Source organism: Theropithecus gelada, chromosome 6, assembly GCF_003255815.1.
Source record: "Theropithecus gelada isolate Dixy chromosome 6, Tgel_1.0, whole genome shotgun sequence".
In the NCBI taxonomy this organism is placed as follows: domain Eukaryota; kingdom Metazoa; phylum Chordata; class Mammalia; order Primates; family Cercopithecidae; genus Theropithecus; species Theropithecus gelada.
In genome coordinates this window covers 164,593,617-164,620,642 of record NC_037673.1, presented here as the reverse complement: position 1 = coordinate 164,620,642, position 27,026 = coordinate 164,593,617, and the positions used below count along the sequence as shown (strand labels likewise).

Sequence of the window (27,026 nt, the reverse complement as noted above, 5' to 3'; positions counted from 1 at the left end):
CTGTAGCCTCCACCAGTGGGCTCAAGTGATCCTCCTGCCTCAGCCTCCTGAGTTGTTGGGACTACAGGTGTGTGCCACCACACCTGGCTAATTTTCCTGTTTTCTGTAGAGACAGAGTTTCGGTATGTTGCCCAGGTTGGTCTCAAACTTCTGGACTCAAGCGATCTACCCCCCTTGGCCTCCCAAAGTGTTGGGATTATAGGCGTGAGCCACCATGCCCAGACAGTTCACTCCTTTTTATCATTAATATTCCATTAGATGGAATATTGCTACATATTTAGATCTGTTCACCTGCCTTTAAATGCACCCAGGGTAGGGGTTCCAAACCTTGGAATGAGGCGGGTGGTTGAGGAAAAGGGGGAGGAAGAGGAGGAGGAGGAGGAGGAGGAGGAAGGAGGGAAGGAGAGTTCAGCTGATGAACATTTGGATTACTTACATTTCCAAGCAAGTATGAATAAAGCTTCTTGTACATTCATGTATAAGTCTATGCATGAATATAGGTTTTCATTTCTGTTGGATATTGCTAGGGTTGCCAAAATAAAACACCACATACTAGGTGGCTTAAACAACAGAAATTGTTGTTTAAGGATTTCTGGCAGCTCTGGAGGCTGGAAATCCACACTCAAGGTGTCAGCAGGTTTGATTCACCTGAGGCCCCTCTCCCTGGCTAGCAGATGGCTGCCTTCTCGCAGTGTGCTCACATGGTCTGTCCCCTGTGCATGCGTATCCCTGGTGTCTGTGTGTCCAAATATCCTCGTATGAGGTCCCATCCCAACTTTAATGGCCTCGTGTTAACTTAACCACCTCTTTAAAAGCCCTACCTCCAAATACAGTCACATTCTGAGGTACTGGGGGTTAGGGCTTCAATGTATGAATTTTGGGGGGATACAAATCAGCCCCTAACAGATAACAGAATTACTGGGTCATACAGTAAGTGTAAATGTACCCTTTTAAGACACCAACAGGCTGGGTGTGGTGGCTCACACCTGTAATCCCAGCACTTTGGGAGGCCAAGGCAGGAGTTCAAGACCATCCTGGCCAACATGGTAAAACCTCATCTCTACTAAAAATACAAAAATCAGCCGGGCGTGGTGGTGGGCACCTGTAATCCCAGGTACTCAGGAGGCTGAGGCAAGAGAATTGCTTGAACCCAGGAGGCGGAGGTTGCAGTGAGCTGAGATAGCACCACGGCACTCCAGCCTGGGTGACAGAGTGAGATTCTGTCTAAACAACAACAACAACAACAAAAAACACGGACAAATGGCTGCTCCAAAGTGATTTTGCCATTTTATGTTTCCCCTGAGCAATGTTCTAAGAGTTCTAGTTCCTCACTACACTTGGTGTCATTCGTCTTTATAGTTAGTCACTCTACTGGGTGTGTACTTGCATCTTGTTGGGTTTTAATGTGCATTTTCTTCTTTTTTCTTTGTTTTTAGAGACAGGGTCTTGCTCTGTCGCCAAGGCTGAGGCTGGAGTGCCATGGTATGATCATAGCTCACTGTCGCCTTGAACTCATGGGCTCAGGTGGTTGATTCTCCCACCTCAGCCTCCCAAGTAGCTAGTACTAGAGGCACGTGCCACCATACCTGGCTAATTTTGTAAATCTTTTGCAGAGATGGGGTTTTATTTTGTTTCCCAGGCTGATCTTGAACTCCTGGCCTCAAGAAATCTTCCTGCCTCAGTTTCCCAAAGTGTGAGCATTACAGGTGTAAGCCACTGAGCCTGGCCTAATTTGCATTTTCTTGTTGAGAAACTCTTCATGCATTTATGACCATCTTCTTTGGTGAAGTGTCTGTTAGAATCTCCAGCCCCTTAAAAATCGGGTTGTTGGCCAGGCACAGTGACTCACGCCTATAATCCCAACACTTTGGGAGGCTGAGATGGGTGGATCACCTGAGGTCAGGTGTTCGAGACCAGCCTGACCAATATGATAAAACCCTGCCTCTACTAAAAATATAAAAATTAGCCGGGCGTGGTGGCATGCACCTGTAATCCCAGCTACTCAGGAGGCTGAGACAAGAGAATCGCTTGAATCCGGGAGGTGGAGATTGCAGTGAGCCGAGATCGTAGCCTGGGCAACAAGAGCAAAACTCTGTCTTAAAATAAACAAATAAATAAAAAAAAATAAAAATTGGGTTGTCTTATTATTGAGTTGTAAGAAATCTTAATATATTCGAGCTATGAATCCTTTGTCAGGTATGTGGACTGCATGATTTTCTCTAAGTCTGTGGCTTGCCTTTTCATTTTCTAAGTGGTGTCTTCCAAAGATCGTAAGTTTTTGATTATGATAAAGCCCAATTTACAGATTTTTTTCATTTACAGTTTGTGCTTTTTATGTCCTAAGAAATCTTTTCCTACCTCAAAGTTTTGAACAGTTTCTTTCTTACACTTTCAGTACTTCTATAATTTCAGTTTTTTTGTGTAGCTCAATAACCCATTTGAGATTATTATTATTATTTTTTTTGAGATGGAGTCTTGCTCTGTCACCCAGGCTGGAATGCGGTGGTGCGATCTCGGTTCTGCCTCCCTGGTTCACGTCATTCTCCTGCCTCAGCCTCCTGAGTAGCTGGGACTACAGGCATGTGCCATCACACCAAGCTGATTTTTGTATTTTTAGTAGAGATGGGGTTTCACCACGATGACCAGGATGGTCTTGATCTCCTGACCTCGTGATCTGCCCACCTTGGCCTCCCAAAGTGCTTGGATTACAGGCTTGAGTCACTGTGCCCGGCCACAGATTAATTTTTATACATGATATAAGTATCCAAGTATTTTTTTCCATATGAATATCTAATTGTTCCAACACCATTTGCTGAAGAGACTTTTGGTGATAGTCCTTAAAACTCTCCATTTCCCTTGGACTCTAAGGTTGGAAGGATTTGGTGTGACAAATAGGCTGCATTTGTTAAGTAGTAATTTATCTCTATTCCCATCTTGACTTCTGAAAGACATACAGAACTGCCCGGCTTCTGATCAGCATGAGACAGTGTTATTATACTGAGCCAAAAGAATCCCAGCCAAAAGCAGAGAATCCAACATCCAGCTAGCTGGCTCGGCGAGCGTGTGGGGAAACACAAAATCTCCCTGAGGATTTTCCCAATGGGGAGAATGCATTTTGGATCTCTACTCACAACTCTGCAATTCAAACCTCTTCTGTACTTAGATGAGGACTGCTCTGTGGAGGGGCCTTGGCTCTCCTCCTTGGCCCCAGCAGCCTCTCTATCTACAAATAAAAGAGCTGTTGGTCAGGCGCGGTGGCCCATGCCTGTAATCCCAGCATTTTGGGAGGCTGAGGCGGGTGGATCACCTGAGGTCGGGAGTTCGAGATCAGCCTGACCAACATGGAGAAACCCCATCTCTACTAAAAATACAAACTTAGCTGGGCGTGGTGGCGCATGCCTGTAATCCCAGCCACTTGGGAGGCTGAGACAAAAACAAACAAACAAACAAACAAACAAACAAACAAAAAACCCAACTTAATTTTAATTGTAAGGAGAGAAATAATTAAAATCAACAGTATCTTTTCATCCACTGGGGTGGTAAAGCGGAAAAAAAATCTGATAATATCAAGTGCTGGTGAAGGTACAGAAACAGGCATATCGCTGTGGGAAGTGTAAAGGAGAGCAGTCAATTTACATTCTGAAGGCAATTTAGCCTTATCTGTTAAAACAAAAAATGTACATATCCTTAATTAAGTTACAGCAGTTTGATTACATTGAGTGTCAGAGAGGCTGTAGATTAGGGTACTCAATCACTGCTAGTGGGAGCATTTATTAATAAAATCTTATTTGAGAACTACTCTTGAACGTCTATTAAAATATAAAAAACACACGCCCTGGGATCCAGCAATGCCACTTCTCAGCATCTGCCCTAGACAAATACAAGTTCCCAAGGAGGCAAATACAAAGATTTTTCCCTCTAGTATTGTTTGGTGTTTTATTCTCCTGTATTTTCTAACATTCTTAGTTTTATTTTGCTTGTGGATTAAAAAAAAAAAAAAATCCAGTCTTCTGATTATATGATTTAAAGACATAAAAAAACAAATAAAATAAAAAGAAGGAGGACCAGTGACATGCTGAGTACTGGGTGCCGAGGAAGGACGGTAAATTGGAACAGACGGACAGTCTTTTGCAGACCAGAACCCAAGACTCCAGAGATGCGCAGGCATGGCAAGACCAGTTAACATTCCAGCACCAAGAGAAGCTTCCAGTCTTGGGGGAGGGGGCTGCAGATGGTTTACCCCACTACAGCAGCTCTGGGATCCCCAGCCCTCTTTGTAAGGGAAGTTTGAATGGCAGGGGGTGTGGAGACAGGGGGCCACAAAGGGAGAAGGAACAGAAGGCGGTTGCTAGGAGACGGCTTGAAAAGTCTCAGCACAAGCTTGGAATTTGGTGGAAACCACTGATCTTGTGCCAGGGTTTTGGGAGATAGGTCCTGGGCCTATTTCTGGCATCAGACCTTTGCCTGTGTGATCCGTAGTAGTGTGGCACAGCAGTGTGCCAGGGAGAAAGAGAGAGAGGCAGAGAAAGAGAGAGGAAAGGAAAGAGAGAGGGAGATGGCCAGGGGTCGGTGGGGACAGACAGAGAGAGATAGAGAGAGAGAGAGAGAAAGAAAGAGAGAGAAAAGGAGGGGGAGAGAGAAATTGAGACAATTTAGAGAGAATCCTAAACTAACAAAGGAACATACAAAAATTCCAGGAACCTTGCCATCCGCTTTATCACATGAAAAAAACAGTAAGGGAGAAGAGTAAAACAAGGATCAGTAAACTATAGCCCGTGGGCCAAATCCTGCCTGCTGCTTTGTTTTGGACAGTCTAAGCCATGAATGGTTTTTATATTTTAAAATGACTGAAAAAAAAAAAATCAAAAGGGGAATACTTGGTGAAAAGGTGCAAATTATATAAAATGCAAATTTCAGTGTCCATAAATGACATTTCCGTGGAACACAGATACTGTCATTGGTTTAAATACTGCCTACGGCTGCTTTCACACTGCAACAGCAGAGGTGAGGGGATGCAACAGAATTCCTATAGCCCACAAGGCAAACAATATTTACCATCTGGCCCTTTCCAGAAATCATCTGCTGACCTCTGGAGTAAAAGATATTAAGGAAGGGCGCCTTCTGAGACTAAATATATAATTTGGGGCTCTAAGAGAATAATAATACGGAAGAGTTATTGAATGCTTCCTCTAGGTCAGGGTCTGTGTTAAGTGCTTATCATGCATAATTGTACTGAATTTTGCAAAATACACCATGACATAGTAGTTGTTTTCTAAATCTCTATTTCACAGACGAGGAGACGGAAGTTTACAGCTGTGATATTCAGCCTAGGCTCCACACTAGAATCACCCAGGGAGCTTTTAAAACTTACTAATGCTCAGTAAGGTCTTACTGATCAGAAACAGAATCCCAGAAGGAAGTTGGCTGAGCTAGACTCCAGATCCATATCTGTCTGAATTTAAAGCACAGGCACTTAAGACCAACTTATTCTTCCTTCCAAATGGCAAGATTCATAGGCTGTGGCCATTTCCTACGTGGGATTTACCGTATTTCCAGCCAGTATTGAGGAATGTTCCTTCTCTCTTTCCTAACAATAATTTCGACCACGTATTGAGGGTCTACTGTGTGCTTTGCACTCGATCTTCATCAGTGCCTTTCCCTTGAGTCTCTTTCAGTAACCTTATATAGTCAGTATTATTTCCTCAGTTTTCAGATGAGGCTCAGACAAGGTTAGAGCGACTTGCCCGGCAGTGACACAAAGTGTCGGCTTCTGTGGTGCTGGTCACATTCTGCTTCTTGATTTGATGCTAGTTACAGAGTTTTGCTTTCCGAAAATTCACTGAGCTCTCTGCTTAGGTGAATTTTCTGTAAGAATTTTACACTACAATAAAAAGTTTCAAAAATACTTTGCCTAAGGTGACACAAAAACATGAAGAATCCAAGATTCAAACCCTAGTCTCTGTCATTGTTTCTTAAAGTGTATGATGAGATCTTTCTCATAATACAAGGAATTAAATAGCACCGAATCACAAAGTGAGGAAGTTGTCCCCTTTTCAATTCTTGTTCAGACATTTTGATTACAACAAGGAGAAAGTCTCTGGCAATAGCATGTCCTCAGCGTTGCTGAAACACTTGCTAACCTTTTTTTTTTTTTTTTTTAATAACGGGAGAGAAGGCTCAGGCTTAGCAAGCAATATCTCTAACTAGACTTTAATAATATTGCTTTATTTTCATGACATTGTGTTTTCCACAGTTACCTTTTGAAGCAGACTTGGCTCTTGGTCTACCCAGTACCCACTTTTTCCCTTAGTAACAGAAATTTGATTTTTGTACCCAAATAACAGATCTCATTCTCCAATCTCCCTGCAGTTAGGCAGGCTAAGTGGCTAAGCTTGGCCAATGAGAAGCAAGCAGAAGTTGCTGTGTGGGACATTCAGGAATGCTTCTTAGTTAAAAGGTACACAGGCATGCTCTCTTTTATCTTTCCTATTTCCTGATGGTTACCTGGCCTGATGGCTGGTGATCCAGCAGCCATCTTGGGCTATAAAGCAGCCTGAGTGATGGAGGTCACATAGTAAAGACAGCAAAGCAGACAGAGGAAAGGAGCCTAGATTCCCAATAACACCGTGGGGTTGACAGAATTGGATAGCCTTGGATTGCTTCCTCCGTTGTTTTTTTTTTTTGAGACAGAGTCTCACTCTGTCACCTAGGCTGGAGTGTGGTGGCGCAATCTCGGTTCACTGCAACCTTGTCCTCCTGGGTTCAAGCAATTGTCCCTGCCTCAGCCTCCCGAGCAGCTGAGACTAAATACATAATTTGGGGCTCTAAGAGAATAATAATATGGAAGAGTTATTGAATGCTTCCTCTAGGTCAGGGTCTGTGTTAAGTGCTTATCATGCATAATTTTACTGAATTTTGCAAAATACCCCATTACAGGTGCCCACCACCATGCCTGGCTAATTTTTGTATTTTTTAGTAGAGATGGGGTTTCGCCATGTTGGCCAGACTGGTCTCGAACTCCTGACCTCAGGTGATCCATCCGCCTCAGGCTCCCAAAGTGCTGGGATTACAGGTGTGAGCCACTATGCTCGGCCTCTCCCATTATTTTTAAATTGTTTTTGAGATGAAGTTTCACTATGGGTTCAAGCAATCCTCCTGCCTCCTGCCTCAGCCTCCTGAATAGCTGGGATTACATTCTTCTTCTTTTTTCTTCTTCTTCTTCTTTCTCTTTCCCCCTCTCCTCCCCTCCCCCCCTCCCCTCGTCTCTCTCTCTCTCTCTTTTGAGACAGAATCTTGCTCTATCATATCACCCAGGTTGGAGTGCAGTGGCACAATCTCAGCTCACTGCAACCTCCCCCTCCTGGGTTCAAGTGATTCTCCTGCCTCAGCCTCCTGAGTTGGGATTACAGGCGTGCACCACCACGCCCAGCTAATTTTTGTATTTTTAGTAGAGACGGGGTTTCAACATGTTGGTCAGGCTGGTCTTGGACTCCTGACCTCATGATCCGCCCACCTCGGCTTCCCAAAGTGTTGGATTTACAGGCATGAGCTACCACGCCTGGGCCTCTTATTCTTAAGTGAAGAAGAAGTAAACTTCTATCTTATTTCTGTCTAATATTTCTGCTCTCCATTCCTGAAAGTCAAATGCAATTCCCAAGGACTCTTTACTTTATGGCAAACTACACAAATTTTCCATTTAGAGTAACATAAAGTTTCTCCTTTTTTTTTTTTTAAGCAAAATAAAGGTCACTATATCAAGATAAAGAATAACATTAGGTGTGAACTAGCATAGGTGACTCATGGGAAACAAAATGGCAAATTCGAAAGGATTCTGGGAACCATCGTACTAGGTTACATTGCCTTTTTGCCTGTAGAGAACCCATGAGGAGAGGGTTTCTCAGTCTTCCCAGTGGAACCCTTCTCTTAGTTGCACTGGCATTTAGGGATCTCATTGCTGGGCCTAGATCCAGGCAGGGCAGCTCCTGGGGCCCAAGGGTGTGCTCACTCACCAGCTGTCTTCCAGCGTCTGTGTGCTGCTCCTGCCCTCCTGCCTCTTCTCCAGCTCCACCGCTGTCTGTTCCAACAGAGCAGACACAGCGTCCTATAGAGACAAAGGCTGCTGGGTCATTGGGTACAATGTAGGTGCCACCCTACCTGCCAGGAATCAGAGCATCTCAGACCTGTGACCCTCCCAGTGAACTGATGGTCAAACCAAAGACCAGAGTGGTCAAGTGTCTTGCCCAAGGTCACTGATAAACTGGAAAAATTGTCCTTAATTTCTCCAACTAGCAGTTCTCCAGAGAATAGCTCCTGTATGTACGAACATACTGAGCATCGTGGTGGAAGACAGCCAAGTTTAGCAGTGAAGTGAGACAGAATTAAGGTCTCTGACTGTAAGGAGACCACAGCATCATCAGACCAACATGTGAACCATCAATAACATAATGCATAATGTACTGTCTCTTTTTGGAGTGAGAGACCTGAGTTTGAGACCTAGCTTTACTGAGATGTACATCTTAACGTAATTTGGTTATCTCTCTGAGACTTGGTAAACTGTACATAATAAACGGAATAGTGCCTGATGCAAAAGGAAGTACAGAAAATGATGATGATGATGATGATGAAAAAGAAGGTGGGGGTGGGGAGGGAAAGGAGAGGAGGAGGAGAAAGAGAAAAAGAAAATAGACTTAATTGATCTATTTGCTACCCTTATCTTTACCTGTATGTCCCAACCTATCCTCTGCATAGAAATTCTAGGCAGTGGCTGTCCAAACTAACCAAGTACTGACAGAAGGAACAACCTCTACAGAGAGGAAAGGATCACTACAGAGAATTACAAGAAAACCTGACTCCAAAACACTCTCTCTAACTTTTTGATGTGGTCAGGATCCCATAGGAGTCCAATACCCTATAGGTAAGACTAACTTCACTGCTCAACTGAGTCCTGACCAGTCTGCCTGGCCAGTAGGTGTGGGCTTTCCAAATGGGGGAGACAGTTTAAGGAGATTTTAATACATTAAAGCGTACTGCACTAACTAAAATGAAAAAACATATTTTTTCACTGAAAATAGGCAAATGTTAGATTTTTTTTTTTCTTTTTTTCTTTTCTTTTCCTTTTTTTTTTCTGAGATGGAGTCTTGCTCTCTTGCCCGGGCTGGAGTGCAATGGTGTAATCTTGACTCACTGCAACCTCTGCCTCCCGGGTTCAAGTAATTCTCCTGCCTCAGCCTCCCTAGTAGCTAGGATTACAGACGACTGCCATCATGCTTGGTTAATGTTTGGAATTTTAGTAGAGACAGGGTTTCGCCATGTTGGCCAGGCTAGTTTTGAACTCAGAGAGATCTACTCAAGAGATCCTCCTGCCTCAGCCTCCTAAAGTGCTGGGATTACAGGCATGAGCCACCATGCCCGGCCAAGATTTTCAAGTAACAGAGTCATAATGGAACAGTTACCAAGTGCTCTTTACATATATTTCTTCAAAGCATCATAAAAAACTTTTTTCTCTTTTTAATAATTAATTATTATTATTTTTGTAGAGATAGGCCTCACCATGTTACCCAGGCTTGTCTTGAATTCCTGGCCTCAAGAGATCCTCCTGCCTCGGCCTCCCAAAGTGCTGGGATTATAGGCATGAGGCACCGTGCCCATCCTCATAACAACCTTTTAAGGCTCACATTAGACATTAAAAATTGGATGCTCAGAGAGGCCATATGACTGACCTAGCCCTCTGATTCTCTTCCCATGACTTCCAGCTGCCTCTTATACAAAGCCTCCACTGTGGACCTTGAACAAAGTAGGGGTCCAAGAAAGGTTCATCTTTTACCTTCCACAGTTTTCTATCTCCTTCTCCATTTCATTTGTAAAAAATCATGAATTAAGTTTTCATTAGCCAAGTGGTATTAGGTAGAACAAAGGACAGGAGGAAGCACAGATGTGGAAGAAAGCAGTTGTGGAAGGGGAGCCGCCTGCCCCTTAGTGGAGATCTCTCCTTCCCTGTCTTCTTCTCCTACTTCCTCCACCCCATTTTTCTCCTCTTGTGATGCCTGACCACCTCCAGTTCTGGGAGAGGCTTTCCCTTCCAACATCCAGGTGCTGCCTTGTGGGAGGGTGGCACACCTGGTCCCAGCTCACCGTGCTTGCAGGCCCTGGGGCAGGGGCCGTGACTCCCACTGGCTTGAGCTCCCTGCTCTGTTTCTTCAAGTATTTGTAGCTGAGGAGGTTGTACCAGCGAGTCGACCTCTCCCCAGACCTGCAGACCTCCGCCAGGCTGATCTGGGCGCCTCCCTGTTGGGGATGGAAACAAGGAGAACATAAGCGGGGCAGAGGGGGGGAACCAAGTGTCAGGGAATCTGGTTCACGGAGACAGTATGGAGAAAACACCACTCCAGATAAGACGGAGGCATCCTGGCAGGAAGATAGGCCAAGTTGTTAACATTTCCAATAACTCATTTGTCGTTCATTCATTTGTTGATCGGTTTAATCATTTGCCAAATCTTTATTGAGGACTTATCCTATGAATTTTTTTTAAATAAACAAAACTATGCTAAAAAAAAGCCTTTAGTTTACCATCTTTGCTGCTTTTAAGTGCAATTTCAGTGGTATTAAACATTACGCACATTGTTGTAAAAGAGATCTACTGAACATTCTCATCTTGCAAATCTGAAAGCTTTGCCTCCCGGGTTCACGCCATTCTCCTGCCTCAGCCTCCCAAATAGCTGGAACTACAGGCACCCGCCACCACTAATTTTTTGTATTTTTAGTACAGATGGGGTTTCACCATGTTAGCCAGGATGGTCTCGATCTCCTGACCCCGTGATCTGCCCGCCTCGGCCTCCCAGAGTGCTGGGATTACAGGCGTGAGCCACCACACCTGGCAACTCTACACTTATTAAGCAACAACTTCCTTTTTCCCCTCCCTGCAGCCCCTAGTAACCACCACTGTATTTTCTGTTTCTATGAATTTGATGACTTTAGATACCTCATATAAGTGGAATCATACAGTATTTGTCTTTTTGTGACTGGCTTACTGAACTTAACAATGCCTTCAAGGTCCATCTGTGTTGTAGCGTATATCAGAATTTTATTCCTTTTTTGTTGTTGTTTTTTTGGAGGTAAGGTCGCACTCTGTTGTCAGGCTGGAGTGCGGTGGTGTGATCATAGCTCACTGTAATCTCGAACTCCTGGGCTAAGAGATCCCCCTTTCTTTTTAATGCTGAATAATAGTCCATTGTATGGGCATGCTACATTATGCTTATCCAGTCATCTGTTGATGGACATTTGGGTTACTTCTACCTCTTCACTATTGCGAGCAGTGCTGCCATGAACATGAGTGTACTAGTAATTCTTTAAGAACCTGCTTTCAGGGCGGGCATGGTGGCTCATGCCTGTAATTGGAGCACTTTGGGAGGCTGAGGCGGGTGGATCACCTGAGGTCAGGAGTTCGAGACCAGCGTGACCAACATGGAGAAACCCCATTTCTACTAAAAATACAAAATTAGCCAGCCGTGGTGGCATATTCCTGTAATCCCAGCTACTCGGGAGGGTGGGGCAGGAGAACTGCTTGAACCCAGGAGATGGAGGTTGCAGGTGAGCTGAGATCGTGCCATTGTACTCCAGCCTGGGCAACAAGAACAAAACTCTGTCTCAAAAACAAAACAAAACAAAACAAAACAACAACAACAACCTGCTTTCAATTATCTTGAATATATGCCCAGAAGTACAATTGCTAGGTCATATGGTAGTTACATTTTAAATTTTTTAGTGGAACTACTATACTGTTCACATCAACACTTGCTAAGGAAGTGCTTATAATCCCACCAACAATGCACACGAGTTCCAATTTCTCTACGTCTTCACCAACACTAGTCATTTTGTGTGGTTTTTTGATAGCCATCATCCAAATATGTGTGAGGTGGTATCTCATTGTGGTTTTGATTTGCATTTCTCTGATAATTAGTAATGTTGAACATCTTTTCACATGGATGTTGGCCATTTGTATATTAATTTTGGAGAAATGTCTCTTCAAGTCCTTTCTCCTTTTCACATTGGGTTATTTGATTTTTCTGTTGTTGAATTCCCATTCTGTGTTAGTTATATTAAGCACTAGGTTCTACGTTATGTACTGAGCATAATGATGGTCCCCACATGGTTCCACCTTCTGGGAGCCAGCACTCTCCCAAGGAACTCAGGAACTGAACAAGTAATTAATTCCAAGTGAGGTAGAAAACTGCGTTGTCATTTCTCCTCCACTAAATTTGCAAAAGTTTAAAAAATTGACAACAAATGCCGTTGGTGAGGTTATGGGGAAACAGGCTCTCTCTCACCTTGCTCGTGGGAATGTAAAATGGCAGAAACCCGATGGAAGGAATTTAGTCATATCTAGTAAAAACATAAACGCATTTTACCCTTCGACCGAGTAATTCTCCGTGTAGCTGTCTATCCCACAGATACACCTGCAGAAATCTGTACAAGTACAAAATGACCCACAAAAAGAGTCTTCATTTTGACCCTCTTTGTAATGGCGAAAGTTTTTTTTTTTTTTTTTCTTGAGACAGAGTTTTGCTCTTTTTGCCCAGGCTGCTGGAGTGCAATGGCATGGTCTTGGCTCACCGCAACCTCTGCCTCCCAGGTTCAAGCAATTCTCCTGCCTCAGCCTCCAGAGTAGCTGGGATTACAGGCATGTGCCACCACGCCCGGCTATTTTTTTTTTTTTTTTTTTCATATTTTTAGTAGAGACGGCGTTTCTCCATGTTGGTCAAGCTGGTCTTGAACTCCTGACCTCAGGTGATCCGCCCACCTCAGCCTCCCAAAGTGCTGGGATTACAGGCGTTAGGCACTGCGCCCAGCCAACGGCAAAAGATTTTAAACTACCCAAAGGTCCAGCAACAGGGAACAGACTGAAAGAACTATAATCTATCTATGCAATGGAATATTATGTAGCTGTGTAAAAAAGAAGAAGATCTCTTTATACTGATGCAGAGAGATGGCCAGGCTATAAAGTTACAAGAAAAAATAGCACGGTGCAGAAAAGAGTACATAATGTGCTACCTTTCGTGTAAGAGAGAGGGGGATAAGTATATGTGTCTATAGTCTATGTATATATCGCACCATGTTTGAGGTGCAAGGCGGAGTGAACATGATCATACGTGCACAAGAAATAATGGAAAGATGAAAAAGAAATTAATCAAAGTGGTCACCTATATAGGATAGGCAGTGAGGCTGGGGTGAGGAGAGAGCATGATTTCTCTTCAGTAAACCTTTCCATACAATTTTTCTTTGAGTTATGTAAATATATCCCTTAAACTGAAAACAAATTATAACAAACTAACCTAACTGACTATAAGCTCACAGAAAAGGGAATTATTTCAAGTGACTTAATATTTTTACTGTTTTGTTTTTCCCCCCTACATCCTCCCTAGAAATTACTACAAACTAATTAATCATTCCTCAGAGGCTTTATTGTTTTGACATGTCCAAAAATGAGCCCTGGTCAGGTTTGGGAAGGTGGTCAGCCTACCTTCCCCTAACACACTAGTGTCGGTGTGTGGAAGGGGCTACCCAGACTCTGTGCTGATGGGTGGTAGAAATACCAAATGCCAGTTTGCAAAATGGACTTGAGCCAAGTGTATTAATCCGTTCTCATGCTAATAAAGGCATACCCGAGACTGAGTAATTTATAAAAGAAAGAGGTTTAGTTGACTCACAGTTCAGCATGGCTGGGGAGGCCTCAGGAAACTTATAATCATGGCAGAAGAGGAAGCAAACACTTCCTTCTTCACATGGTGGCAGCAAAGAGAAGTGGCGAACAAAAGTGGGAAAAGCCCCTTATATAACCATCGGATCTCATGAGAACTCACTCACTATCATGAGACTAGCAGCATGGGGGTAACCGCCCCCATGAGTCAATTACCTCCCACCAGTTCCCTCCCACAACACATGGGGATTATGGGGGCTACAATTCATCAGGATGCATCGGAACGTGGCAGAGCTGTGCTAGGTCTGGGACAGTGAAAGGTGGTTTCTGAGAGCACAGTGGTGAGTGGGGAGAGGAAGAAAGCCCGATGCTGACACTTCGCTTGTTTAGCACCAGCTTCCTCATCTGGAAAACAGAGAAAACAACTCCGACCTACCCGCCTATTGGGAGGATCAGAGTGAATTAAATGCTTGGCACACTTCAGGCACCCAGAATAAATGTACATATATATAAATATTTGTCTATTGCTCATTTATTCATTCAATAAAAACTCCCTAAGCCCTTCGCAGACTCTGGAACCACAGAAGCATGTAAGATATGATTCTTCCCCAAAACGGCTCATGGTTTCCTACGGAGATAGACAGCTATGTTGGATATTACAGTTCAGAACATGCCAGGCCATGTGTGAAGTATGAGGGGAAAGGACCAGGACCACAGCTTTGAGGTGTAACACTTCCAGCAGATTATTATTAATTCTAACAAGATATACTGTTTATCTGGGGCCGGCTCACAGCTGTGAGTATTGTCTACCTCAGTAAACTGGATGCACCTTTGAGGGCATTTACGTATTCATTCATTCATTTATTCAACACACAAAAACGTGCTGAGAAGTCTCACGTGCCAGGCACTGTTCTGGGTGCTGGAGACAGAGCAGAATTGAAGGCAGATAAATATTCCCGCCCCATGACTTTATATTTGCGTCTAGGGGAATCAGATAACAACTCCATAGGTAAACTCCTTACTGTGTTTCATCGAATCTAAGATGCCATCTTTAAAAGTGTACCGTTATTTTATGCACCAAGAAAGAGAAATAGTTGCCAATTAAACTATAACTTGTCATCTAGTACACAGTGCATCTTGATTTCAGAAATAAAATGTAAAGATAACACATACCCTAGAATCTATGAGGTACAGTGAAATGTCAGGTGATAAAAGGTGGTGTAGAGAAAAATACTACAGGGAAGGGGGCTAGAAGGGGATAAGAGAGCAGAGAGGGTAATGGGATTTACATAGGGTGGAAGACCTCACTGAGAAGGTGACATTTGAACAAAGTCCGGAAGGAGGTGAGGGAACACCTGGGAGGACAGGATGCCAGGCAGAGGACACAGCAAGTGCAAAGGCCTGGAGGGGAGCACATGTTGGCGTATTCAAGGAACACGAGGCTGGAGGAAGAGTTTTGCAGATATAATCCCAGAGATAAGAAGTGGCCAAATCCCAAGGGGCCTTGGAGGCCAGGCAAAGGACACAGGTGTTGACTCTAGGTGGAGACATAAGCCATCATAAGGTTTTAGCAAAAGAATGGCATGCACTGATTTACATTTAAATAGGATTAGTCTGCCTACTTTGTTGAAAAAAGAGGAAGGGGAAATGGACAGAAGCTGGGAGACCAAGTAGGAGATGGCTGCCATCATCCAAGGAAGGAAAGACAGTGGCTTGGGTCTGGGGAAGTGGTGAGAAGTGGGATGTAGGGTTCTTTTGAAGGTGGAGCTAAGAGGATGGGGTAAGGGAAAGAGAGGGGTTACGGATGACTGCAGGGTGTCTGACCTGAGCAATGGAAGAATGAGATTGCCATTGGCTGAGACAGTGGACACACAGGATGAAAGGTCAGGGGCATTCTTGTGGCCATGTTAGTTTGAGGTCCTATTTTATGTTTAAGTGAAAATGCAGAACAGGCAGTGGAAATAAGAGATTCGAGGGGTGTGGGGAGGCCCAGGCTGGAGCCCTGCACTTGGGATGGGTTTGCAACTGGGAGATAAAATGAGATCACCAAGGAAACGAGTAGAAAAGGGGAGGATCAAGGACCCAGCCCTGGGCCCTCTGAGATAGGGAGGTCAGGGAAATGAGGAAGAACCAGCAAAGGAGACCAAGATGCTAGAGGTGAGGGGAGAACACTGGAAGAGCAAGGTAACCAGGAGGCCAAGCAAGGGCAAAGGATGTTGAGGGAGGTGGAGTCAGCAACTGCGGCAAGTGTAGCTGGCAGGTCCAGAAGGAAGATGGAGAACTGGCCTCTGGTCTGGTAACAAGGAGCTCACTGATGAACATGATGAGGACACCCTTGGTACAAAGATGAGGGCCAGGCTAGGCTCGGTGGCTCGCGCCTGTAATCCTACCACTTTAGGAGGACAAGGTGGGCGGATCACTTGAGGTCAGAAGTTTGAGACTAGCATGGCCAACATGGTGAAACCTCACTCTACTAAAAATACAAAAAATTAGCCAGGTGTAGTAATGCGTGCCTGTAGTCCCAGCTACTTGGGAGGCTGAGGCAGGAGAATGGCTTGGACCCAAGAAGTGGAGGTTGCAACGAGCCGAGATCATGCCATTGCCCTCCAGTCTGGGTGACAGAGTGAGACTCTCTCAAAAATTAAAAAATAAAAGTAAAAAAATATAAAAAAAAAGAAAGATGAGGGCCAAAGTCCACGTAGATTGGGTTACAGAGAGGAAGGGAACACCTCTTTCAAGTTTTTCTATAAAGAAAGTGAAAGAAACAATGTAGTAGTTGGAAGTGGAAATGGGGCGAAAAAGTTTTAGGTTGGGTGTGGTGGCTCACACCTGTAACCCCAGTCCTTTGGGAGGCTGAGGCGGGAGGACTCCCTGAGCCCAGGAGTTCAACCAGCCTGGGCAACATAGTGAGACTCCATCTCTACAAAAAATACAAAAATTAGCCAGGCATGGTGGCATGTGCCTGTAGTCCCAGCTACTGGGGAGGCTGAAATGGGAGTATCACTTGAGCCCAGAAGGTCAAGGCTGCTGTGAGCCGAGTTCATAGCACTGCACTCCAGCCTGGGCAACAAAGCAAGATCCTCAGTCAAAAAAACGTTTGTTTTGTTTTGAGCATGGGAGAAATAATAGCATGATGGTATACTGATAGGCTGGATCCAGTGGAAGAGGGAAAATTGAAGACAGAGGAAAGAGCGGAATGGCTGCTGGAGTAATGTCCTTGTGAGAAAATGGGGGCGCTGGCCTCAGACAGGAGTGCAGAAGGCCTATCCTCAGAAGCCAGGGAAATGGCAGAATTTACAAGAACAGCTAGATATGGTATGGGGGCCCTCTTCTGAGTCTGTTCTGTCTTCTCTCCCTGAGAGAAGTATGAATTAGTCATTGTGATGAGTGGGTGAGTAAATCATCCAGGGAGATACAGTATGATTTCTGGGCAGCATTCAGGGCTCATGGGAAGTGAGTGATTACCATTTCCAAATGACACCATACAGCGTGGTTGTGTGCATTTTTTTTCCAGTTGCTCAGTTGGAGAGGAGGGGGTGGAGAGCTCGCTTTGACAGGGCTGGGGTTTTGCCAAGTTAGTATGCCAAAGTGAGAGGGAGCAAGGGAACGGTTGTAATGGTGAACCATAGGACGTAAGTGGGGCCTGAGAAGCAGGCTAGCTCGAGAGAGCCTGGGCTGGGTGGCACTGAACGCAGCAGTAGAGCAGTGGGCAACTAGGCCCCCTGCGATGCCATGCTAGGGCATTTGGTGGAACTGTGGCCTGCGATATTGGGAAGGTGGGCTGTGTAGTCCTCCAAACCTGTAATCTGGGTCTGGGGACATGAGAGACACTCATAGTAACCTCCTGAGAAGTGGCATGGTGTGATGGCTATACATAAGGAAGCTGGAGTCTCTGTTCAAATCCAGGCTTCGCCATCTTCTCCTTGGATGACCTGGCAGGTTACTTAGCCTTTCTGGGCCTTGATCCCTTATCTTCCTGGGGCGATCGCGAAGATTAAATGAGATACTGCACACGAAGTTCTTAGCCCACTGGTAGACACATAGACTCAGCTCAGTACAGATGCTGTTGCTGCCTGGCTGAAAACGGACTGGGGATTCCACACACCCTGCTGCCCGGAGTCTCTGTGTGGGAGCGGACAGGCCCTTTTTCCTCCCATCTCACTTCCTCTCCTCCTCCAGCCACCAAAATACGACAGCCTGACACTCCATGTCCCCACCGCATACGGGAAAGGAGGTTTCCCATTGGCCGCAGGCAGAGACAAGCCACAGTGAGATGAGCGCTTTGGCTGCTGCTATGGCAACCAGCAATGACCAGACTTCAATTAGGAAGGAGGAATAAAAGGCATCCAATTAGGAGAAGAAAATAGGATTTAGCCTCTTCTCATTTAGGAATGCCCAGAGCCAAGGGAATGCTTCGCTGGAGGAGACCAGGCTTGCCAACCCCTTCAAGTCACCACCCCCACCTCTGAGCTCCAGGGAGCCCTGTGCTGGCAAAAAGACAACACAGAGGCACTGACGTGTGTGGACTTCGGAGGTAGACCCGCTGGGGTTCAAATATGGCTTCTGCCACTTTCCTAACTGTGTGATCTAGGAAAAGTCTTTCGCCTCTTTGTGCCTCAGTTTCTCCACTGGAATACGCTACCTATTTTGCAAGGTTGGAGCGAGGATCAAGAGAGATAATGGGCTGGGCACGGTGGCTCACAGCTGTAATCCCAGCACTTTAGGAGGTGGAGGCAGGCAGATCACTTGAGGTCAGGAGTTTAAGATCAGCCTGGGCAACATGGCGAAACCCCGCCTCTACTAAAAATACAAAAATTAGCCAGGTATGGTGGTGTGCGCCTGTGGTCCCAGCTACTCGGGAGTCTAAGGCAGGAGAACTGCTTGAACCTGGGAGGCGAAGGTTTCAGTGAGCTGTGATCACGCCACTGCACTCCAGAGACTGAAAGCGAGACTCAGTCTAAAACTAAAAATAAAAAACCAGAGATAATGCATGTAAAGAGCTTAGCTCAGTGCCTGCCATATAAACTGCATCCTACTGGCATTAATTATTGCATTATTGTCAGTAACAACATCATTGGCCTCACCTGGGAGCTTGTTAGAAATGCAGACTCTCAGGTTCTGCTCCAGACTTGCTGAATCAGAATCTGCATTTTAGCCAGAGCTCCAGGTAACTTGTGTGCATGGCACAGTTTGAAGCGCGGCTTTAGCGCCTTGTTTAGTGTTCAGAGAACCACCTCCAGGAAGGCAGTATGAGCCAGATTTTACAGATAAGGGAAATGAGACTGAGAATTGAAGATTGTGAGGAGACACAGCTGGAAGGGCAAGCCTGGTGACAGCCCCAGGCCACAATCCAAGGATGTGGCCCCACAATGCCATGATAGAGAAGGGTTTTACAGAGCATGCAGATCAAGGCAAGGATGGAGAGCAAAGAGATTCCCTTCTCTGGGCAAACGCCTGTGAGTTACAGGAGAAAGGGGTGAGCCCTCCAAGAAGGCAGCGAGAAGCTCCACATTCCAGCTTCCAGACATGGAGACAGGAGAGGCTTGGAGAGGTGTACACATCTTGTTTCTCCCCTTTGCATGCATCCCACATTTTCCTCCATCACTTCAACCCATCCATTTCCAACACGGCCCTCCTCACAGTTTGTTTACATCTTAGCCATCAATGCTGGCGCCTTGTCTGTTTGGTTCCCCATTGAATCCCCAGCCGCAGACACAGGGGTGGGGACACAACAAGCTCCCAGTACAGATCTGAGCACGAGTGGAGCAACCTTCTAGGTATAATGCCCACGCTTGGGCTCCTTCATGCTCACAGTTATCATTAAAATACTCTAACACTAAATGGCATCAGGGTTAACAAAGCCCTTTACTTCTTTTAATTCACTTGTACATCGTAAGCCCGAGTTAGCTATTATATAAATCCCCTTTCTACAGATGGGAAAGCTGAGTATCTGTCTGCACTTGGGTCTGCCTGTCTCTTAGGACACAATGTACCTGGGCTACTTCATTCCCAGTCCTGACTCCTGCCAATGCAGTGAGAGATGGAAGCCGGGGGGGTCAGTTTCAGGGAGGAGACTAGCAATGGCCCCATTCAATGAGAACCCACTGTGGGTCAGACACTTGAATGGGTGCTTTACGGGTGCTATCTCAATCCTTATAAAGATCCTTCTAGTGGGCATGATGGAGGCATTATCATTTGCATTTTATGGATAAGAAAAATGAGGATCAGAAATGTTAAGTACTTTGCCCAAGGTCATCCAGCTATACAGCAAGTGGTGGGATGTGAAGGCCTATGTGTTTGTTTTCATTATTCTGTGTGTTTTTTTTTTTTTTTTTGGACACAGGGTTCTGCTGTTGCCCAGGCCAGAATACTGTGGCACGTCAGATCACTGCAGCTCAAGGGATCCTCCCATCTCAGCCTCCAGAGTAGCTAGGACTACAAGCATGCACCCGAGCCTGGCTAATTTTTTTTGTAGAGATGGGGTCTTGCTGTGTTGCCAGGCTGCTCTCGAACTCCTGCACTTGAGCGATCCTCTGGCCTTGACCTCCCAAAAGGTTGGGATTATAGACAAAAGCCACCACACAGCCATAGTCTGTGCTTATCTAATCTCTCATGCTGTATAGTAAAGCTGCGGCATGCGGCGTTTTCCAGGTTCTGGCAGTTTTAAAAGGCACTTTCAGGTCCATTATTCTTCCTCTCGCGAAAGAGTTCCTTCCCTCCTACCCTAAGTCTGAGAACAACATTCACCTGTGGAAGCCTTGCTGCCTAGACTCCAAGATGAGCCTGATTGATAGCACAACCTGCGTCTCCTTTAAGCCTTCTTCCTGAAGCTCAGGGTGGACCAATCTCCATAAACACAGAAGGCCAGCCAGCCAGACAGACACAGCCCTTACCAGGCACTCTTCCAGATGGCTCCTGTCGGTGGTACAGACATCGACTCTTAAGGTCTTCTGGTGAAGGGCTGGATAGGACATGGATACCCAGAACACCTCATTGAACACTAGAGTGTCTGAGGCGTCCAGGGGCCGGGTCCGGAACAGGCAGGTGGTGCTTTCAGAGCAAGGAAGGACAGCCACGCGGATATTCCTAGAGGGAGACAGAACCGCAGGAAACCTTGGGTCAGCCCATGTCTGGGGCTTAAGTGTTGAACTAAACAGCTGCTGAAATCCCTAAGCAAACAACAGTGGATGAGAGTTTGTAGAAGTGAGGAATCTGGGGAATCAGGCCCCATACACTGGAAGAAACTTTGACAAATCGAACAAAATTCCAGATGCATTTGTCCTTTGGTCCAGACCCTTCACTTCTAGGCATCATCCCACAGATACCCCTGCCTGAGTACCAGTGAGTTATGGAGAAGGCTATTCAGCCTGGCACCATCTGGGTGGGCAAAAGACTGAAAATGACCCAAGCATCCCATCTTGTCTTCCTTCTGTTTTGTCCGCCTTCCTGCCCTTCCTTCTTCCCATATTTGCCACCCTCACAGGCTGGCTGGGTGTAGACCACAGACACATAAGCTTCTGTTGCCACCCTCTGGGACTTATGATCTGAGAAAACTTGTAGGCAGATGAGTGCAATAAAGGATAAACCCATCTACCATGGGAGGAGCCCGCATGCGGACAGAGCAGGTGTTTGCATCCTATCAGCATCAAGGTAACACGCAGTCACACCCCTCCAAGAGAAGCACACTGACTGGTGCTGACTCTTGGAAAGAGAAGACCCAGCTCTCTCTGCAAGAAACACTTGAGCTTAGGAGAAGATAAAACAGACTGTGACCATTTCTCTCCATGAGGCTCAAAGTCCAGGAGGGTAGAGCCCAGGAAGGATCTGCTCACCACCCCATTCCTAGAGCTGGCATTCAGCAGGTGCTCAGCATGCCATGGGGCAGGAATTCACACAGTCATCTAGAGTGCTTGTCTTTACAGTTGGTGTGCTTGCCATTGTGCCTGTATTCACATGCACAGTACTGACATTTAGCATCACAGCCATATGCATTACAAACCCACAGTGTCTTGACATGGCCCATAACTGGATCAGGACAGGGCAGAAAAGTGACCCCCAGGGGTGACTCCGGAGGGTGAGAGTATGATACACACCCGTCCAGCTACATACTCACACTTTCTGGTCTTGTTGCTGCAACAGAGCAGAAAGGTTACTCAGCTGGATGATTAATATTGCAAATTGCTTATTCTTCTCATCATACCTGAAATGAAAAGGGGCATATGAAGTACCTATTAATAACACGCTCATCTCTCTCATTCCTTCTCTCTGTTAAAAGTCACAGGACGTGGCTGTTGGCTGTCCTGGGGACTATGGTGAGCTCAAGAGTATAGGCCCAGTGCTTTGCTGCCATGCAGGGATGTAGAGCGAGAGCTGTCAATTGTTTGAAAAAAAAATTTTTTTTTTTTTTGAAACAGGGTCTCACTCTGTCATCCACGTTGAGGGCAGTGGCATGATCAGGGCTCATGGTAGCCTCGACCTCCCAGGCTCAGGTGATCCTCCCACCTCAGCCTCCTGAGTAGCTAGGACTACAGGTGTGCACCACCACATCCAGCTAATTTTTTGTATTTTTAGTAGAGACGGGGTTTCATCATGTTGCCTGAGCTGGTCTTGAACTCCTGGAATCAAGTGATCCATCTGCCTTGGCCTCCCAAAGCGTTGGGATTACAGGTGTGATCCACCACGCCCAGTCAGTTGTCTGAATTTTTAAAAAGAACCCATAAATCTGGGTGAAATTTCATGATATGGGAATGTTGTCAACTACTTCCTATTAAAAAATACTGAAGGCCAGGTGTGGTGGCTCATGCCTGTAATCTCAGCACTTTGGGAGGCCAAGGTAGGCAGATCGTTTGAGGTCAGGAGTTTGAGACCAGCCTGGCCAACATGGTGAAACCCCATCTCTATTAAAAATATAAAAGTTAGCCGGGCGTGGTGGCACACGCCTGTAATCCCAGCTACTTTGGAGGCTGAGGCAGGAGAATCGCTTGAACCCAGGAGGCAGAAGTTGCAGCAAGCTAAATCGCACCACTGCACTCCAGCCTGGGTGACAGGTGAGACCCTGTCTCCAAAAACAAAACAAAACAAAACAAAAAATTGAGATCATCCCCCAACAAGAGAAAACAAAAAGAACAACCATGTGTGTATTGACCCAATCTGGGCTGCAGCCCCCAGTGATCAACTTCCATCCAGATCAATGAAACCTAGATGGGATTGAAAGACAAAAGCCACAGCAACAATGAACAAACACACTGAGAGGCAGGAGGTCTCAGTCCCAGTCCTGGCTCTGCCACCAGCCAGCTCCGTGAGTTGGGCCAAGTCATAAGGTCTTTTAAAACCTCATTTCTCCTATCTGTAAAGCGGACGGCTGGGAGGTGAGGAACGAATCAGCGTCTCTTCAGTTAAGAAGCTGCAATGGCCAGCAGGTCCTGCTGGTGCTGCCCTCCACCCTGGGCGGCTGTGAAGGTAAATGCAGGGGAATGCTGCGGATGAAGAAGGGACCCCACACAGACGGTTCCTTCTATGGTTCCTTCTATCCTCATCGTCCTTGTCACTTACTTCAGGGCAATCTGAACTCGGGCCGCACCCAATGCTTCCGATTCGTCACTGTCAAACGCAGCAGCTTCTGAAGCACCCAGTCTGAAAGGCAACAGGGGAGGGGGAGTTAGGCTTCCTTGCAGTGAACAAACTGCTTTGGGAGGCTGGGGTTACATCCCCAGGAAGGAAAGTTGGGGTTTGCTCAGCTTCCCTCCAGGTCCTTTTTAAAATTTTAATTAAAAAAACTTTTTAGAGATCGGGTCTCACTATTTTGCCCAGGCTGGTCTCGAACTCCTGGCGTCAAGTGATCCTCCCATTGAAGCCTCCCAAGTAGCTGGGATTAGACTCACACCACTATGCCCAGCTTGGACTCCTCTCTTAAGGGGCCTGGCCTTCCTCTAGCGCTTGCTCCTTAGCCATACACCTTTTTCGTAGCTACCACAGAACTAGCACTCCCCTAAACCCGAAGCATCTCTAACCCCAGGAGAAGTTATGCTATCTGTGCCTTGGGCTGCCAAGAGGAAGGTGGGGTCACGCCCTCTTGGGGCTCCTCCCACACACTGTGGGGGCCAAAACCTAAGCCACCCCACAGGCCTAGGCTCTGGATATTCAGAGTTCATGGCTTACATGGCCATGGAGAGAGCCAGCACCCAGACACCCACCTCTGCACAGAAGCCTCGTACACACCACTGTCCCCAGCCACTGACTCGTCCGATACTGCGGCTGAGACACAGGCCACTTTCAGGCCACACCCCTGGGCCGTATTCACAGCTAGAGAAGGAAAATGGAAAGTCAGGTTCAGGAACCAGAAAACTGTCTTTGCAACTCCCAATTTTGTTTTGTTTTTGAGGCAGGGTCTCACTCATCCAGGCTGGAGTGCAGCGGCATGATCGTGGCTCACTGCAGCCTCGACCACCCTGAGTTCTGGTGATCCTCCCACCTCCGCTTCCCAAGTACTGGAACTACAGGCATGTGCCACCATACCCAGATAATTTTTAAATTATTATTATTTTGTTGCAGAGATGGGGTTTTGCCATATTGCCCAGGTTAGTCTTGAACTCTTGGTCTCAAGAAATCCGCCTGCTTTGACCTTCCAAAGTGCTGGGATTACAGGCGTGAGCCATCGTAATCCCAACACTTTGGGATTTTGGGAGCCTGAACTCCCAATTTTGATACACTCTCTATGGATGAAAGATGGTTCCACCAAATTCCAACCACCTCTAAATGCTAAAGCAAAAAAAAATTTTTTTAAGTTTGCTTTAGGGTGATGGAAGGAGTCACACGTAATTTTGTGTTTTACCATCCCAGGCTCTGGAGTCGAACTGCCTGGATTCAAATCCAGTTCCACCACTTACTACTTCATGACCTTGAGACACTGACTTAATCCCGTTAAGCCCCAGATGCCTCATTTGGAAAACTTGGATAATAATACCTACTTATTATTATCCAAGTTGAGAGGACTCAGCGAGACATTATAGGGGAAATCCTTAATATAGAGATTGGTGCAGGCAGGCAAAGTGCTCTACACAACTCATTACAGCTATCCTTATTGCCACTACTGTTCCTATCACTGTGGATATCTATACTTTCAATGGCAAAAACCGCAATTACTTTGCACCAACCTAATAGATCCATCCCTACCCACCTGGGGCAAAATAACAGCCCCTGGACCCTCAGGACAGAGAAGGGAGAGATTAAGCACCCGTTCTTCCACTGCCTATCCCTTTCCACTCCTAATTCAGCTCCTCCTCTTCCCTACCCTTAACAGGGGCCCTTGAAAGTCTCTGATCTGAGGCTCATAACTAAGCACTCAACACATGCTGCACATTCCTTCCTTGCCCAAATAATGAACACCCACGATATGCCAGGCCCATTGCCATGTTCGGAACTACAAAGATGAATAAGACAATTCCTGCCCTTCTTGCAGGGGGGAAGGCCAGATCCAGATCTTACAATCTCACAGCTAACACCTCTGAGCACCTGCGGACAGACTGGAGAAGGGCAACGGCTCGCAGCATTGAGGGGCACAGAGTCCGGGGCATGGCAGGCTGGCGATGGCGATGGGTGACAAGGCGGGTCTGGGAGATGGCAAGTGCTGGCGATGGGGAAGCCAAGCCTGTGTCCCGTGCCTGCTGAGCCTGTGGAGACCTCCTGCTTTCAGACCCACACATCTCCACCCTCCACTAAACCACTTAAGGAGATTAATTTGTCTGCTGACTGAACAGCAGCACTAATCACATAACCTGCTTAGCGTCTGAGCTCTGCCTGGCATTGCTCGCCGTAGGGAAGGCTTCTGGAGATGGCACGAAGGAAATGCCATCCCGAGACCTGTGTGTGCCCAGCTTAATGTGCTGTCTTAGGCCCACAAGCCCCAAGGACACTGTTGGGGAGGGGAGAGGAGGGGGTCACTTCACAGGACATAGCTGGGGTCTGAGTGTCCTGACTTGGCTTAATATTGCCATCAGAGGCACGCCCCTTGAGCCTCATTAGAGATTCCACCGGTGCCCCCTCCTCTCCAGGGAACAATTTTCTGAAGCTTGCCGCCTGCTATAGTAGGGCGCTTGCTTTTATTTTGAGAGCACTCAGCAAGACTCCCTTCCTGATGAGGGAAATCCAGGGATCTCCCGGCTCCTCTTCTAAGGAAACACCGGCACTCAAAGCCTTTGTTAACAAGGAAACCTCATTTCCCTACCATGCTCCCCCTGGCCCTTGCACACAAATGGACAATTCTGGGCACAGCAGCAGCGCTCGTGCCCATGCCTGGAGCCACGGGGCTAATATGGGTCTGGCTGCTTCTAGCTGGCCTCACCTGGAGCCAGGAGCACAAGCTTTTTGTAGACAGAACTCGGCACATGGATAATAGTGTGCATTCTGAGCAGGTAGTCCTTGTGCCAGTCCTGGTCTTGCCATTTCACTCTGTGGGACTAACCTCAGACAAGTCTTTTAACCTCACTGTGCCTCACTTTTTTCATCTTTAAGATGGGGATAAAAGGGACAGGGCTTGGTGGTTCACGCCTGTACTCCCAGCACTTTGGGAGGCCAAGACGGGTGGATCAACTGAGGTCAGGAGTTCAAGACCAGCCTGGTCAACATGGTGAAAGCCCGTTTTTACTAAAAATACAAAAAATTAGCCAGGCATGGTGGCGTGCACCTGTAATCCCAGCTACTTGGGAGGCCGAGGCAGGAGAATCGCGTGAACCCAGGAGGTAGAGGTTGCAGTGAGCCAGGATGGCGCCACTGCACTCCAGCCTGGGTTACAGAGTGAGACTCTGTCTCAAAAAAAAAAAAAAAAAAAGATTAAAAATAGCAAACACTTCCCAGAGGTGTTGTGAGGCTTAAATGAGTAAATATGCACAGAAGTACCTGAATCCTAAACATCTGTACTCTATATAGCAGAGCTATGATTATTGTGAGCTATTATTACTGTGGCCAGGAAAGCCAAGGAGGCCCAGGTGAGTTTACCCAGCACCCTACTCAGTCCTGACCTTCACACCCAGAGCCAGATGGGGTTGGTGGAGCCCCAAGCACCAGGAGTTGGCATGAATGTGCACACTGAACTGCCTCCCAGCCTAAGGCGTGACAATAAAGGGGTTGGGTTCTGGGGCCAGAAAGACTCAGGTTCCTATCCCTGCTTCCTCGCTTGTTGGCTGGGTGACCTAAGGCAAGTGACATCACCTCTCTGAATCTCCAATTCCTCATCAGTGAAATGGACAGAATAGAAATAACCAATTTCACCATATATTAAGCACATTGCCCAACTCATAATACATCCCCAGTAAAAGTTAACTATTATGATTTATTA

At 46.3% G+C, this 27,026-nt stretch overlaps 1 protein-coding gene across 4 annotated transcripts in view; it reads right to left on the bottom strand.

The window, feature by feature from the left end:
- The window catches only part of WWC1 (WW and C2 domain containing 1), a 173,874-nt gene that overhangs the window by 17,593 nt on the left and 129,255 nt on the right, over positions 1-27,026 (bottom strand). For all 4 annotated transcript variants that reach the window (XM_025389035.1, XM_025389036.1, XM_025389037.1 and 1 more), the window contains 6 exons: positions 23,887-23,995; positions 23,246-23,326; positions 21,807-21,893; positions 20,587-20,779; positions 10,132-10,284; positions 8,010-8,101 (listed from right to left, as the gene is read on the bottom strand). In XM_025389035.1, the coding sequence (XP_025244820.1) occupies positions 8,010-8,101; positions 10,132-10,284; positions 20,587-20,779; positions 21,807-21,893; positions 23,246-23,326; positions 23,887-23,995 (715 nt within the window). The remainder of the gene's footprint in view (positions 1-8,009; positions 8,102-10,131; positions 10,285-20,586; positions 20,780-21,806; positions 21,894-23,245; positions 23,327-23,886; positions 23,996-27,026) is intronic.